The sequence below is a fragment of the Anopheles bellator genome, chromosome 2 (assembly GCF_943735745.2).
Source record: "Anopheles bellator chromosome 2, idAnoBellAS_SP24_06.2, whole genome shotgun sequence".
NCBI lineage: Eukaryota > Metazoa > Arthropoda > Insecta > Diptera > Culicidae > Anopheles > Anopheles bellator.
The window spans coordinates 3,010,150-3,025,458 of NC_071286.1; the positions used below are offsets into that span (position 1 = coordinate 3,010,150).

Genomic DNA, 15,309 nt, shown 5'->3' on the forward strand with positions numbered 1-15,309 from the left:
TTAATCATCATCAAATGTACAAAAAAAACAATATGAATCAAGGTTAAACGACAATCCTCTTTTTCGCTCGAATGTGTTCAAAATGTGATTATGCAAAGCAACGCACGGTTCGCAAAACGACCCGCACATCCTTAAAACCACTGAATTAGGTTTCACTCACGCATTCTTCACGGTACGCGGAAAGCACCTCGTCGGCTGGTGCCAAAAACCGAGCGACGGAATAGTCTTCAAAAAGGAGCAATGATCAAAATTCCCCGTTAACCGATCCCCGGATGCTACGGAAGGTGCATTTCGGCGACAAAAGAATGCCCCGACAGTACCTGGGACAAGTGGAAGTCCACGTGTCCATATTGTCCAGCGTCCAGTTCCTCTGCTTTCAATCGCTCGAGAAAATGCTTGGGGATGTCGTCGGGCCCGGCTATTGGCAATGGCTATTAACTCAGCCTCGGTTACCCTGCGGATCGTCTCTTTGGCTCCCAGGATCTTTCGGTGCTTCCAATGGTGACTTTGGTTTCTGTGAGGACAACAGACAGACAGACAGACTCCGATAATCCGATAATATAGCGCGCTTACCAGGGTAGCATTTACTTGATCCAAAGTAGTCTACACGGAGTTGGTTTCGATTTATTTCCTTCGAAATATTTCATTACAGAAGAAATTTATCGTCATAGTTCCGAGACAGTGCCGAGGTAGCCGAGTGATAGTAGTCGGAAACGCTCGTCGATGTCACGCAACTGGCCAAGGCTTGGATTTCCGAAAAAACACAACGTTACAGTAAGCAACACAGAGATGAACATTGCCCGTTTCAGGCCAAGACCGCTCACCGACCGATTGTAATTGCCGGATAAGAAGAACGAAGAAGTTTTCCACAAGCCTCCAAATCCAACACTACCTCATCGTTCGACTTGAAACATTGTAAGCCGTTCTCGGCAAATCGAATTTAAATCAGCTTCAATCGGACAGTGACAAAAAGGGAAAGCTCGGCCAAACTTTCCACCGGGGACGGGGCCACAGCCGCCTTCTTCCGGACAATTTCCCTGTTCGATCGATCGTGTTTAGTCAGAAATTAGAAATCAATATTTGAACGATTTTCTATCTTCGACAAGTTCGACCAGCTAGCCGGCGACGGTCGAGCCTCCCGAATCGAGGACCCGGAACCTCTGCATAATTCATTGCGCTGATGATACGCATTTCGTTTCCTTTTTTGCATTTCTCGGAGGGCTGTGGCTTTCTTTTGGAACCTTTGTCGCAACTTCACATCCCGTTGACACATAAATAATCGACGAGCCTTTCGAGCCCACCGACTGTTAATTGTTGGCGAATATTTCCCCGATTAATAAAGATCTATTGTTTAGCGCGGTGGATTTATCGAACACTCGTAGCCTCGCTCTACTCGGCATCGGCCACCGCAGTGGCCACCGGTGGGTACGGGTGAAGAATTAAATACATAAATCACGTGGCGCCCTCGTAGGGCTCCTCCCAACTCGCAGCAAGCTCCTTCATCATCCTGGACCATCATCCGGATGGAATTCTCCGTCGCAATGGTGTCGCCTGTGACTTTTGCAAAACTCCTCCCATCCTGCCGGGCTCGGGCTGGCCTGTCGATGCCAATTCCGGTCCGTCGTATTTTCTAATAATTCCCCAAGTGCCGTGGTCGGGGGCCGGTGGCCTGTGGCCGATCCGATCACGTTCACACTCTGCACCACCGTTGTGCCGGGTTGTTGTTGGTAAAGTGAGACCTATGATTAATTAATTCTACTCGGCCCAGCGACCCCCGGGTGCTCGCTCTGTCGACGTGTCGTCGTTGTAAATGAAAAGTATCAATTCACGCAAGTAACACACCAGTTATTGGGTCTTTCGGGGCGACGTTTCTTGTCGTGCCGGGGATTAGATTAAACTTGCGCTCTTTGCTAAGGATTCCGCCCCAAACCGTAAGCCGCTTCTCCGGTTACACACGTCGAAACGGTTTCGCGTCGCTAAATTAATTTTCTTGGCCCCACCTTGGCCCAGGTTGAAACGAAATTACCGTCAAACGACCACGGCTCAATTTGGTTCTTTATGTTCCGTTTCAGATCCCGCGTGCCAAATCTGTGCCTTATCGTGTCCCGGTTGAGGCCCGTGCGGGATTCTTCGTCCCAGCGATATCCCAACAGAAGGAACAGCAGAGGAGAGAGACATGTGGCAGCCCGGACAGCTAGCATTCGGTAGCAGCCAACGCCAACCAGCCGCCGGATATTGATGTGTCCGGATGTGTCCTACCATTCTACTCTGCTGGAGGGCTGCGCAGCGAGCAGCATGCACGTTACAGGCCGACCGAGGGCGGCGACGACGGTGGTGCGGTGGTGGCCACATACCACATTCCTCTACGTAAACACGCTACTCATGCTGCTGCTGCTCCTGCAGCACGGTAAGTCCGCAGCACGACCGTCCCCGACCGGCCCTGTTTCGTAGTCGTAATTTTAAAATTTCGAAATGCGAGCAGAGGGCAAAAAACGGGGTCATATAGTTTTGATTTATCACTTCAACGTCAGTTCCATGGAGCGCGGCCGAGGATTGGGCGCCGCCTGTTTAAACATCCGCCGGTGCGGAACCCAATCCGCCCGATTCTTGTTATGAGTGCGGGCGCTTCCCTTTTTCATCACCATTTCCCCATTTGATCCATTTTACAGCCCATTCTGTCGGTGGACTGCGCAAAGGCAAGCTGGTGCTTCCGAGCTCCTACACGGCGTACGGGGACGACCTGGACATTCAGCTGCACGCGGAACAGACGGTGGAGAGTCGCGTGGGGGAGCCGCGGTTGAAGCTGCAGATATCGCGGTTCCAACCGGCCGCGCCCGGTGGCCCCCTGGACGCGGTGTCGTCGCGGACCACCTTCGACATCCGGCTGGACGTGAATCACAACGTGACGCAGATAAAGGTGCCGTGCCACCACTTCCTGCACGGAGGCACCTACGAGCTGGCGGTGCTGGACGAGCGGCGCACCGAGGGGACGTTGATCGATGAGCGGTTGCGACAGCCGCTGAACGTCAGCTGGCCCCCGGCACGGCTGTCCATCGTGCCGAACCGGACCGAGACCTACCCGGAGCTGGTGAAGATACGGGGAACGCTCGAGTTCGCCGACGCGCACTGTCAGCTGCCCACGACCGCCGCCACCACACCTCTGGACCTGCCCGAGCTCTGGCTGGAGTTGCTGTACTGCGGAAAGTCCGAAGGCTCGTGCAGCGATGGGTCCGGGGCGAGGACGCAGATACTCTACACCGAGCAGGTCCGAGGATTGCCGCGCCACCGGGAGATCCACTTCCGGTGCGATCTGTTCGGATTGGCCGGGTTCTACGGGTTGCAGCTGAAGTCCCGTGCCGGGTTCGTCGATCCGTCGCTGGCCGCTCTGCTGCAGCGCACCTCCAGAGCGCTCCTGCAAGCCGATTGGAGCAAACAGTACGTCTTCACCGTGCACACCCGCAGCATCTTCCCGTGTGATCCGCACGGGCCCGGGATTCGGGTGCTGTTCCAGTACCCGGCCTGCATCCTGCACCAGGCGGACCGGGTCCGCGTGTACGCGAAACTGCGGGCCGACGTCCTGTCGCTCGTGCCGCCGACGTCACTCCACTACATCGCCGAGCAGCGCGTCTCCAAGGGTCAACACTCGCTGTACTTCGAGTGCGACCTGTTCTACGAGAAGTTCGTCGAGTACTGCTTCGTCTACGTCAGCCAGGCCATATCCGGGGCCGTGGCGGACATTCGGATGGACTGTGTGCCCACGCTTCCGGTCACAGGTGACTATCATTAAATGGACCGGTGCCCCCAGCCAAATTAAATTTTAATTTGACGTTTTCGCCCGGCATTGAGTGACACGGGTGAATTAATCAAATTTCGGTGAAACGGTTCGGTTTTTTGTGGTGGATTCGCTTCATTTGTGTTGTCTCTAATAATTCAATTCTTTCGCTGCTCTCTCCGAAAAGCTTCCGACTCGGGCGGATGGGGTCCCTGGAGCAACTGGACGCACTGCTCAACGACCTGTCGCGGTGGCATCAGGAATCGCTATCGATTTTGTGACTCACCACCGCCCCGCTACGGTGCCAAGTTCTGTGAGGTAGGTACACGTCTCGTGTTCAATTGGTCCGGTACTTAAAATCTTCGCCTTCGCCGCTTGGTACCAGCTGCAGGTATCGATTTTTTTGCTTGCGTGCCGTCCCGTGTACCCCTTAATGATTGCCCTCCACCAGCGCGCCACCGCGACATGCAACACGTTTCCAGTGAGGTGTTCCTCTCCGGTGGAAAAGTTTTGAAAATGCTGCACGGCACAAAACATTTAATATCGCCGGGAACGCGCTAGCCGATCCAGTGAGCAAAGGACGCAAGGGCAGCAGCTTGTCAGGGCGCCGGGGAGGGAGTGGTCGTCGTAAAAATGGATTCTAATAAACTGGAGCTGCGGCCACTTCTGCAATCTGGAATCCAGCCCGAGTTGCTTTTCGTCAAAGCTGTGGCCTTGGCTTGTGTGGCCAGGACGTGCCGGCCGGCCGGTAATCCATCGGGCGAAATGTAATCAACATCAGGCAAATAAGCTGCGGCTGAGACCGGAAGTGGCGGGAATGTCCAGAGAGCGCCACACGGTCCCCCGTGGGTGGAGTTGAAGGTTTGGCACGAAAGCTTAGCAAAGAGAAATCATTTGATAGCATTTGGGTTAGAAGTTTGCAGATGGTGGCCGAAACCCGAAACAAAAAATGGATCTGAGATTTGGGAAAATTTCAGAATTTTCAACGGAGCTTCTTGTGTTCCCTCCCGTTCCTGTAAAGCTGTAAAGAATATCAAAAATGCTTTTCCAGCAAAGTGGTCGAAACTGACAGTGAGTGGCTATTAACCTATAGGTGGAATAATTATCCCCGTATAAAACCGCCAAACCAGCCTTACCCGGTACTGTGTCCTTGCGTCGTCAAGCCAAACGATTTGAATTTGTTTTAGTAACACTAAACATTCATTGTGAATCACGAAACTTCCAACAACAACCTAAGTAGCCCGTTGCTTGCGATGATCCATTTGACGTTACGGCGTTACGCTTCAATTTGGCACACGTTATTTGCTAACTAGCTGCATTAATCCTAAAAATAGATAAAACCATGGCAGCACATACTGGAAATGTGTACACCAGAAAGCTCCAAACTTTACAAACCACCCAACGGCCGCCCCGACCGCCTTTTCTCTGCCGCACGGTTTTATGCAAAAAACAAAACCAAATAAACAAACACCTCACTGAAGTTATGTAGACGTTCGTGTCTACGCTAGCCGTGCAGACGCGAGTTTGCGTGCAAAGTCCGCCGTATGGCCACCACCAGCCGGCCCTGTCCCGCTGGCGAGACAAGCTTCCTCCGGTGCACCGAGGGTTGGAGCAGAAAATTTAATCAATACACCGCCCATCGACGGTGTACGGTGGTTGCCAAGGTAAGGTGGATCAAAGTAGGGCTCGTCGGTCGTCGGCGCAGACTGCAAAAGCAGTCGGTGAGTCCCCTGGGGAGCGAAATTATCCGTGGCAGTGTGCAGCGCGATGCCGAAGGAAAAGAAACCGAAGAAACCGAAAAAGGCGGTCCCGGAGATTCAGCCCGTCGACGGGCTGAGCGCCGTGGACCGGCAGTTCTACGAGATCACCATCAACGACCTGAACCAGAAGCTGGCCCGCCTGCGGACGCACAACGTGAAGATCGAGGAGCGCAACGAGGAGCTCGAGAGCCGCCTGAAGCAGATCGAGGAGGACCGGGCGGACGTGACCGCGTACCTGGACCGGACGCTGCAGGAGAAGGTGGGCACCATCGTGGAGCTCGAGGACAAGCTGAGCGAGCTGTCGAAGGTGCGGGACCAGGAGAACGACGAGTGCCTGCGGCAGATCAGCACGCTCGATGGCAAGTATAGGGCGATGCACGAGCAGCTCACGTCCGAGATCAAGCTGCTGACCGGGAAGCTCAACTCGATGGAGGAGTTCCGGTTGCAGCGCGACGAGCTGATGGCCAAGTTCGACGCGCAGGACAGCGAGCTGAAGGAGCAGAACAAGCGGCACAAGTCGACGCTCTACGAGATGGAACGGAAGGTGATCCTGGACAAGGACCGGCTCCGGAAAGACGTCGAGAACAAACTGCTGCAGCTGTCGACGGAGTTCACCAAGTCGTCCGAGATCCGGGTGGCCGCCCACACGCAGCGGCTGGTGCGTGAGAACATTGCGCTGAACAACGAGATGGACCGGATGATCTACACGCAGGAGCGGCTCCAGAAGCAGCACACCGAGCTGCGGAAGCAGAGCACGGAGCTACGGAACCAGGCCAACATCGACGTGGCCGAGCGGCAGCGGTTGATGCAGACGTGCCAGGAGCGACTCGAGACGATCGAGAAGCTGACCGACCAGTTCGAGGCGCTCGTGCAAAAGAACGCCGAGCTGAACGCGTACCAGCTGCGGGCCGGAGAGCTGGAGAGCGAGAACAAGGCCACCCGCAAGGAGTACACGCACCTGCGGCAGAAGGTGCGCGTGCTGGAGCAGTACATCCACTACATCAACTCGGACCGCCAGACGCTGCGCAGCGAGTCGGAGCACCACCGGAAGGAGTTCGAGCGCATCGCGGACGTACTGAAGACGGTCCGCTACACGGTGCGGTCGGCTTTCAAGGGCGACGAGGAGGACTCGGACCTGCCGTACCAGGAGATCAAACGGAAGCGGCTGATCGCGGACCTGCTGAACACGCTCAACGAGCTGGAGATGCAACCGCAGGCGGACCAATCGGTGGAGACGATCGTGGCGTCGCTCACCGAACTGTACGACCAGGGTGACCTGGGAGTGATTCCGCGCGAATCCATGGACACGATCCTGCGTAAGACGCACGGCTACGACGAAGCCAGCGACTCTCCGATCATCAGCTCCAGCACCGACCAAGTGCCGGGGGCCAATCTGGGGGGTGATGAGGCGGAAAAGTCGAGCGCCGTGACGCTGGACGCCGAAGACACCAGCCAGGCCGATGGCGGTGGGGCCATCATCGATGTGGTCAGTGGGTCACGGCTCGTCTTTCACGATTCGAATGAATCGTTCGAAGATGCCGAGCAGCCGAGCGCAGCCGTCGACGGCTCCGGGGACGACCCAGACGATGAGGAGTGGGTAGAAGAGGGTGAAGAGGAGGACGAAGGGGAGCTTGGTGATGATGAGGCAAGCCAGCAGAGGCTGACCCAGCAGCAGCAGCAGCAGCAGCAGTACCCGGACGGAAGCGTCGTGATCATCGATGCACCGGAATCGATCGAGGATGAAACGATCGAGTTTGCCGGCTCCAAGAGTGATTCGGACTGAGGTCCGGTGGTTGTTCCTTTTTCGGCACAGGAGTGGGCCAGCAATTGTTGTGGGGTTTGGTGATTGCGATGAAATAAACAGGAAACTAAACGACGGAAGCAGTCTTCTTACTGGGTTGCTCTAATCGACTCCGGGATCTCTCTCTCTCGATGCAGGGTCCATCGGTGCAGACGGAGCGGTGCGGTCTGGAGAGCTCGGCCGACTCCTGGGAGTGTATGTTTAGTCCGGCAATCGGTAACGTCAATCTGCCGCTGGAGATCGAGGATGTAAACACGGAGATTGGCCCGGGCTGCCGGTGCGGATGTGTCATCCACCTGGGGATGGTCAAACCGAAGCGGCTGCTCGGGTCTTCCTCGCACAGCTGCCCCGATCGGAGCCTTTGGCTCATCAAAGGTGACGACGGGTGCCGGATACGGTTCACGGTCGATTTCCACAAGTTCTCGTGCGACGGCCAGTGGCTCAAGATACGGGACGGCGATTCCGTGGCGGACGAGTTGATTCTACAGTACGGTGCCGGCGACCAGCCGGAACCGGGCGGTGGGACGCACGGCGTAGCGGAAGCGTCCGCCAACATGCTGCTAGTGGAGTTCTTCTCGCGCAAAAGCGATGACTACGACGACGCGTGTAACGCCGGCTTTCTGGGTCAGGCGGAGCAGATCAGTAAGTCCGTGCGGACCACGGTTCCGGAAGTTCGGCTCTGGCCGGAATAGTAACGTTTATGCCACCTCCTCATTTCAGAAGCTACGCAGGCGCTGCTGGTCGTGAGCAACACCACCACGATCGCGAGCAAAGTGATCATGCCCATCGTGTACAGTCTGCAGGGCTACGCACGCTTCACGGTGGCCCACGTCTGTGCGATCGTCTTCATCTGCTTCATCGTGATCGTCAGCTTCCTGCTCGTGCTGCAGTACATCTTCCGCTACCGCAAGTACGAGCTGGCCACGCACCGGATGGAAGCGATGGACTCGCCGGCCCACACACTGTTCGGTTCGAGCCAATCGGTTGGCGGGGCGTCCGCACCGATCCAGCCTCGCTCGCGGGCCGTATCGACGACCACCCTGATCTCGGAGATTGTTTCGTACGTCAAGCTGCGCCCTCGGACCATTACGACCGTCAAACATGAGCGGTTCCGCGAGAGTGTCGAGTACGCGCTGGAGTCTTCGGTACACAGTGGCCACTCGGTGGATGCGGTTGCTTCCGACGGCAGCACCGAGGTCATCATGGAGCTGCAGATACGGAAAGCCGGCTCCCTGGAGCACACCGCACACGAGACGGAGGACGGCAGCGAGGGTCCCGAACCCGCTCTGAACGATCTCGATCATCCGTCCGCGGCCTCCGGGGAACAGGGGCCGGCGTCCGTGCGCACCACGACCGAGCTGACGGACGACGAACGGTCGACGACGGAGCTGAGTTCGGCGTACTCTTCGCTGAACCGCGAGAAAACGCCGCTCGTCACGCGAAAGTTTACTCGCCAGCACGATGGTGACACGGCCCGCAGTAAGTTCCGGCGCGGCCCCCCCGCTCAATCGAATGCCCGTCTAATGTCCACAATTATTCGCAGGTGATCAGGGGCTCGTCAAGAGTGCCACCTGCCTGATGGCGACCAGCACCAGTACGGCTACGTTGACCAACGTGAGCCCTTCGGATGTGGTAGGTTTTCCTTGCACTCCGTCGTTGTCATTGCTGCATTTAATGGCACTTTTAATACGGCTTGGATTCTACAGGAATGCTGTTCGCCGCCGGATCCGGGCGTGATCAGTCCGGCGCTGGTCCGCCGGAGCCTGTTCTATCGCACTCGCAACGCGAAGGACAGCAAAGAGAAGCGAAACCTGCAGAAACTGTTGGCCGGGTCCGACTTTTCACTCGGCGCTCCGTCCGAGCAAGACATGGAGCTTGACTACTACGACTACAACGTGATCAATGCGGGTGCCGCGCCCGGTTCGTACCTCGGCATGGATCCGGCCTTTCTCGTGTGGATCCCGCCGCTCGACGACGCCGAAGAAGAGGACGGCCAACGCCGGCTTCGGGACAGTGTGCACGATGAGGATGATGAGCTAAAGGAGCTGGCCGGCGGTGGCGGTGACGACGGTGGCCGGCCAGATCGGAGCGCCAGTGTTACGCCCAGCGAGGAACTGATACGGCAACTGGCCGAACAAAAGCGCAACGACTACATTATCGTGTCGAGCAGCATCTCCAAGAGTGACCTTTGCTCGGAAAGCGATGGCCAATCGACAACGGCGCTGGACACCGGCGCCCGGCCGGAACGTCGGAGACGAAGGTTACACGATCTGATTGTGGTACGCCGCGGCAGTGGTGCCAACGGTGGCACAGCGAACGGTGGCAGCGAATCCGGCACCGATGTTGGTGGTCTCGGGTCTGGAAGTGGTTCGTCCGCACGCAAAAGCTCCTCCGACGAGTCGGCGGAAGAGCGCGAAAAGGAGACGTCCTTCACCAAGTCGTCGCCGACGCTGGACAATAAGCAGATCAGTGATTTCTACGAAATGGCTGACATTGCGTTCGCGGACGACGAGGCCGACGAGGACGAGGAAGAGGAGGAGGAAGAGGGAGCGGATCAGAAACGTGCTACGCTGCTGCCGGGGCCGGGCACCACCAAGCGCACACCGAGCTCTGGGAAGGTGATCGCCGAAAGCAAACTGGAGCCTAGTGAGGGCGACTACTGCGCGAGGGTTCGAATCTAGTCCCAGTGAGTAGAAGGTGTCGGGAACTGGCCGAGGACGATGGGACCGGGGGGGGTGGTTTAACGGAAGTACAATGTTCAAATCTGCACCATATCGATCAGAATCATCAACATGTTGTAGAGGATGGGCCACGCCGAAAGAGGGCGCTTCGAGTGCTGTTCTAGTCAACCTATTCGTGAGGCGACGGCGCCACAGGCGTTGCCAAAGGCCGCCCCTCCGATCGTGACACTCACAATAGGCCACATCATTTTGAAACAAAGAAATTCTTCATATATCTGTAGATTCGAGAGAGCGATACTGGTGCACGGGCCGTATCATTTCGGTCACGGTCACTGCAACTTTCCGCCACTCACCAGCTAGTTCGACCAGGTTTTCTTGCATTGTCCCCCCTGCCGTAAACGTCCTGCGTAGCGTAGCAAACTGTATGTGCACCCTTGGCCGAGACTGACTACTGACCAACTGTAAATATGTGCTAGGGGAGCTTCCCATCGCCACAAGGCTCAGCTGCTAGCTGCTTTCTGCGGATTTCTCTAGTGCGTCGCGTGCTTGCGCAATCCCCCTGCGGCGCATCTTTGATCGTGTGCTGTGTTTGGAAGAAGAAAAACGTTGCAATTAACCTGTGCTTACTTTCGATGCGCTTAACATCTATATTATATACGATCGCCTCCACCCTGTAGCTATGTAGTGTGTAAATGTGTACATTTTATTATTTATTTTGGCATTTGGCAATTGCCCGCCGGTAAAACACAAACGTGCGGGTTGGACAGAAACTTACGTAGCGCACTGTACAATGCGAAGCCTTCCGTTTAGACAAACTATAAATTGGGAACCAATCAAAATGGACGGGCGCACATTTAGACAAAAAAAAACGTTTCGTTATGTTTCTGCGGTTTCTCTTACTCTGGCATGTTTTGTACGCATAGAAATAAAGTATAAACAAACGAAAGTGAACGGTTGTTTCGATTTCCTGCTTTGCTTTGTTGCGGAGCCTTTTCGAGAAGACGAGTGTTTCGAAGTGAGAAACGCCAAACGCTTCAGAATCATCGTAAAAAAGGTTTATTTGTAGACAATGTTCGTTCGTAGCAAATCACTAATAAAATAGTTAAATTAGTATTACTACCGGGCCCCGATTAGTCAGCCATTCGGTCTCTCCCATCTCTCTCTCTCTCTCTCTTGGTTTGTTTTCGTTCCTTCCGTTTGATGGTTCCCAAACAAGGATTGGCGCAAAAATGCGTGTTGGCAAAAGCAAGGGGTCTAAAAGTTAAATGCATTTTACTTCCTGGGAACTAGGCAAGAAAGAAACGCGTGGCTTGACTGTAGCGAATACCGGTTACTAATACCTTTTTGGGTGCTTCACGAGAAAACGGAAGATGAAGATCGAAACTGATCGACGCAACACACGCTCACACAAAAACACACAAAAATCGCATACTTTGTACGGTGACGTTAATGACGGACGATCCGGCGCCGGTTGCCGGTGTCGCGGCTGCCAGCCTGTTTCACGCTTCCGTCTCTGACGGGTCTATCAACGTGCGTGGCCACGGCAAGGCAAGGTAACGAAAGGAACTGATAACAGAGAAATAAATACGACCATTGTGTACAGCGTAAAAGAAGAAAAACACGGATTGTGGTACTGATGGTGGGCTGCAGTTTGTTGTCCCCGGCGCTCTGTCGATCATCTCAGTGCTCGCTTTTTTGGCCATTTTCACATTTTCTCAAACACACAGGCGAATCGAAGGTTTAGGCAACGTTTTCAATGTTCCAAACCTTCGTGTTACAGTCTTGTCCGGTCGAAATCAGTGTTTCATTGTCCAACCATACCAGCCCGGTAATCTGTGACTGCGGATGGGCATCTGCAAGCAAACAGCGCCCATGACGGACGATTAGTGAGTGAAACCCACAAGAAGTGGCCTAGACTGGCCACGGGGACCGGTCTGCACTTACTCTTGATGATCGTGTGCTTGGCCGGACTGGCCACGAACCAGATGATGATGGTGGTATCGAGCGATCCGCTGGCCACCAGCTGCGAATTGGGCGAGAAGGCGACACAGTTCACTCGGGCATTGTGGAAGCCCCATTCCTTGTTGTGGGCCGGCTGTAAAAGATCCCGCTGGCGTATGAGTTCGGTTGGATAGACTCTAGTGCTACCTTACCTTATACTCGTCCACACTGTAGAGGATCACCTTGCGGTGCGCATCACAAGCGACCAGCAGCTTGTTGTCGGGCGAGTAGCGGCAATCAGTAACCGGTCCGAGGTGTTCGAGATCGACCTTCGGCACCAGCTGGCTGCCATCGAAGGAGTAAATGTGCACCTTACTATCGTCACCACCGACCGCCACGTCCTTCGATTCCCCATTGATGCTCACGCAACTCGATTCGTAGGCGATCGGCAGGGTCGACACCTTCTGGCAGTCCACCAGCACGGTCAGCTCCTTGACACACCCGACCACGATCGTATTGCTGCCACCATCACCTTTCTGAATGTCCATACCCCGCGGTTGGCATGCCAGCTTCATGTCCACCCCGGTGTACTGGTTGCCCTCGACACTGATCTGCTTGATCGAGTCGTCGATCCCGGCCGTGTACACGAAATCTCCCGCTGCCCGGATGTCGTTGATCTGATTCCCGTGGCCGATGCCCCCAACCCGGTCGTTGCAGCCGCTGCCCGAGTTCCAGTTCGTAACGGCTCCATCGTGACTACCGGTGTAGATCGTGCTACGATCATCGCTGACCGTTAGCACCGTGATCGGTTTGTTGTGACCCTTCACGATGCGCAACGGCTTCGTCGGATTGTTCACGTCGAGGTAGTTAATGAACCCGGACAAGGACACCGAGAGGACGTGCTCGCCCTGCCACAGGCACGACACCTGCTGATCATCGACCGTGCTGCCCATCGGAAACTCACTGATCAGCGTGCGCGTGTCGACGTCCCACAATTTGCAGGACTTATCGCCGGAACAGGTGAGCAGCTGCGTGCCGTCCGGCTTCCAGGCCACACCGTACACACCGCCACTGTGCGCCGGGGAACCGACCTCTCCAACCAACTCAGACGTCGTGCCGTCGTAGAGGAAGACTTTCCCATCGAACCCTGCCGACGCGAAAAGATGGCCACTCGGCGAGTAGCGGACCGCCTGCACGAACCGCGTGTGGTCTTGCTTGGTCATCTTGAACTTGAACGGGGGGCCCTCGAACACGCCGATCGTGTTGTCCTCGCTCCCAGTCACAATGCGGAACGGCCGTGCCGGGCGAAAGTCACACGAGTTGATCGGTTTCGATTGACCCGAAATCTCGCCCACCGATGTGCCCGTTTCGGCCATAAACACGTGCCCGAACCGTTCGCGACCCTCGCCCACGATCACGATCCGCTGGCTGTCCGGTGACCACGAGATATCCTTAATCGGACCACCGATCGGTTGGAACTCATTCTTCAGTATGTGCTCCTTGTTCACCGTGTCCCAGATCCGGATCTTGCCGGACTGATCGCCAGAAGCGATGTAAAACCCACTGGGCGAGTATTTGGCCACATTTACCGCACACGAATGCTCCGTGTAGATGTCAGCAATTTCCGGATTCTAAAAACAAAGTTCAAAGAGCCAAAGTCAACCCGGCAGGGAAAGAATAGGCCTCCAGAAACGCTTCATCCCGACTTACCTCAATGTTGCGGATAATTACCGAGTGGCCGTTGGTGTAGAGGAAGTTTTTGCCCTTCGGATCGCCACCCAGCACGATCGGTTGGCCACGCTGTGTTCGGGGCAATGTCGCGTAGATGAATTCTGTTGACGGTGATGGGAAAAGTTTTACACAAAAAAAAAGTACAGTGCAGAGAAACGGAATGGCACCAAAACAGCATACTGCCCACCCCCGTGCTGCGCTCGAGTGACCACGCGTCGTTTATGGATTTCAGTCCCGCAAACAACGAGTTTCGTCACGCCAGCAAGCTTTGGAGCGTGCGATTCGAATTCAGTTCACTTTCGGCCAAAACGAGTGTCTTGTACTGTTTCGCAACTGCATCTCGAATGCACATGCCGATTCCAAAGGACGCATCCAAACCACCGACTGCTCGACCCACAACGGCACTCGCAGTTTTATTTATAAATCGTTCCCCCTTCTATTTTGGCGGGCGATGTTGGTGATGGCGGAACGATTTTCCTTCTTTGGACACGTCCATGTCTACTGCGATACAAGTCTGCCGAAAGCTGATGCGAAGAGGTGACGATAAAACAAGAACCAATCAGTGAGTTCATTGCCTTTGTCGAGCCAAATATCAGATTACACACCCAGCAACATGCCGTTTCGCAATCGATGACGAGGCGTACCGGCTACATAGTGCGAAGCCGGGAAGCGCATAGTGCAATATTTTCGTTCACATTATCGGTTCCGCAGAAATATGTGCCACACCACCATAGAAGGGAATTTGCACCCCGGACAGTAGAAGGAAATAACTGTCAGAGCCTGAGTAGAGGCGGTGCCATTGCCTTATTTGGTCACAGCACAACACAGTGATTCCGTTTCTCCGGTGCCGCGTCCGCCGCTGCTATCACTCATTCGATTATGATTCGCTTCCGCACACAGGAAACGCCAACAGGAGGGCGTGAGTCACAGCAATCTGGCAGCCGCTTTGAATACTTACTGTTGGAGTATGCCATGATTTTGCACAATCCAAAACCGTCCCGGAGCGCTTCGAAGGGTTCAGGCACACACAAAATTCTGTCGTTCACACACTCGGACGCAGCGGAAAACTATCGCTTCAATTTTCGTTGCCCGTGTGCGTTGAAGCTACGACGATTCGACCCGAACGGGTTTGGCACTCAAACGGTACTGGCCGATGCTCACTCTGACGTTTCGCCAAAAAGCGGGCCACTCAACAGTTCACCGGGAGCGCCCACAATTGTGTGCGCAGTATTGGCACATTTTATGTAAATAAAAATCCGTTGTTAATGAATGAATAATAATAATCCGCGGTTTAGAAAACAATTTGTGAATCCTTTGAGTACCAACCTCTATTCTTTACTAAGAGCGGAAATAGTGAAACATCAAGTCTTTTCTGTTCGAGTTCAAGATCGATTCTGACTTTATTGTAAATGATTAGGCGGGTTATATACAGGTTTGAGGTACGCGCGTCTTATGGGAAGTGGAACATTTCGTCACTGCTGCGTCAGCGGCGTCGCGAACGCTTCCACTATTGCTGGTCACGTTCAATCTTTTAATGCGTCGGTCACTGCGTATGAATGCGAATGTGATCCCTTAATTTGGGTAACCGTGGAAATTTGGCACTACAATGAGGACATTGATGGT

General features: G+C 54.8%; 3 protein-coding genes across 3 annotated transcripts; 2 read left to right on the forward strand and 1 right to left on the reverse strand.

Annotated features, from left to right (window-relative positions):
* Positions 1–2,295: 2,295 nt before the first annotated feature.
* Positions 2,296–10,014, forward strand: LOC131211851 (uncharacterized). The gene is made up of 7 exons (XM_058205494.1): positions 2,296–2,407; positions 2,670–3,773; positions 3,960–4,090; positions 7,471–8,024; positions 8,082–8,812; positions 8,877–8,965; positions 9,040–10,014. Exons 1-7 carry the CDS (start codon positions 2,296–2,298, stop codon positions 10,012–10,014), a joined length of 3,696 nt encoding a protein of 1,231 aa, XP_058061477.1.
* On the forward strand, positions 5,540–7,315 carry LOC131210593 (cilia- and flagella-associated protein 157). The gene has a single exon (XM_058203865.1). The coding sequence runs from the start codon at positions 5,540–5,542 to the stop codon at positions 7,313–7,315; it is 1,776 nt and encodes a 591-aa protein (XP_058059848.1).
* A 946-nt stretch (positions 10,015–10,960) lies between the features above and the next one.
* Positions 10,961–14,802, reverse strand: LOC131208825 (actin-interacting protein 1). Its single transcript, XM_058201728.1, has 5 exons — positions 14,645–14,802; positions 13,666–13,787; positions 12,168–13,586; positions 11,959–12,109; positions 10,961–11,867 (listed from the first exon to the last, which is right to left on the reverse strand). Exons 1-5 carry the CDS (start codon positions 14,658–14,660, stop codon positions 11,755–11,757), a joined length of 1,821 nt encoding a protein of 606 aa, XP_058057711.1. The 5' UTR covers positions 14,661–14,802; the 3' UTR covers positions 10,961–11,754.
* Positions 14,803–15,309: the final 507 nt, after the last annotated feature.

Bases quoted from the DNA above. Each gene is read 5' to 3' on its own strand.
- LOC131211851 (XM_058205494.1), top strand. From the start codon at position 2,296: ATGCACGTTACAGGCCGACCGAGGGCGGCGACGACGGTGGTGCGGTGG. The intron at 2,408-2,669 runs GTAAGTCCGCAG...TCCATTTTACAG, and splicing joins GCTGCTGCTCCTGCAGCACG to CCCATTCTGTCGGTGGACTG. The intron at 8,813-8,876 runs GTAAGTTCCGGC...AATTATTCGCAG, and splicing joins CGATGGTGACACGGCCCGCA to GTGATCAGGGGCTCGTCAAG.
- LOC131210593 (XM_058203865.1), top strand. From the start codon at position 5,540: ATGCCGAAGGAAAAGAAACCGAAGAAACCGAAAAAGGCGGTCCCGGAG.
- LOC131208825 (XM_058201728.1), bottom strand. The intron at 13,587-13,665 runs GTAAGTCGGGAT...CTTTGTTTTTAG, and splicing joins TAATTATCCGCAACATTGAG to AATCCGGAAATTGCTGACAT. The intron at 12,110-12,167 runs GTAAGGTAGCAC...GATCTTTTACAG, and splicing joins ACAGTGTGGACGAGTATAAG to CCGGCCCACAACAAGGAATG.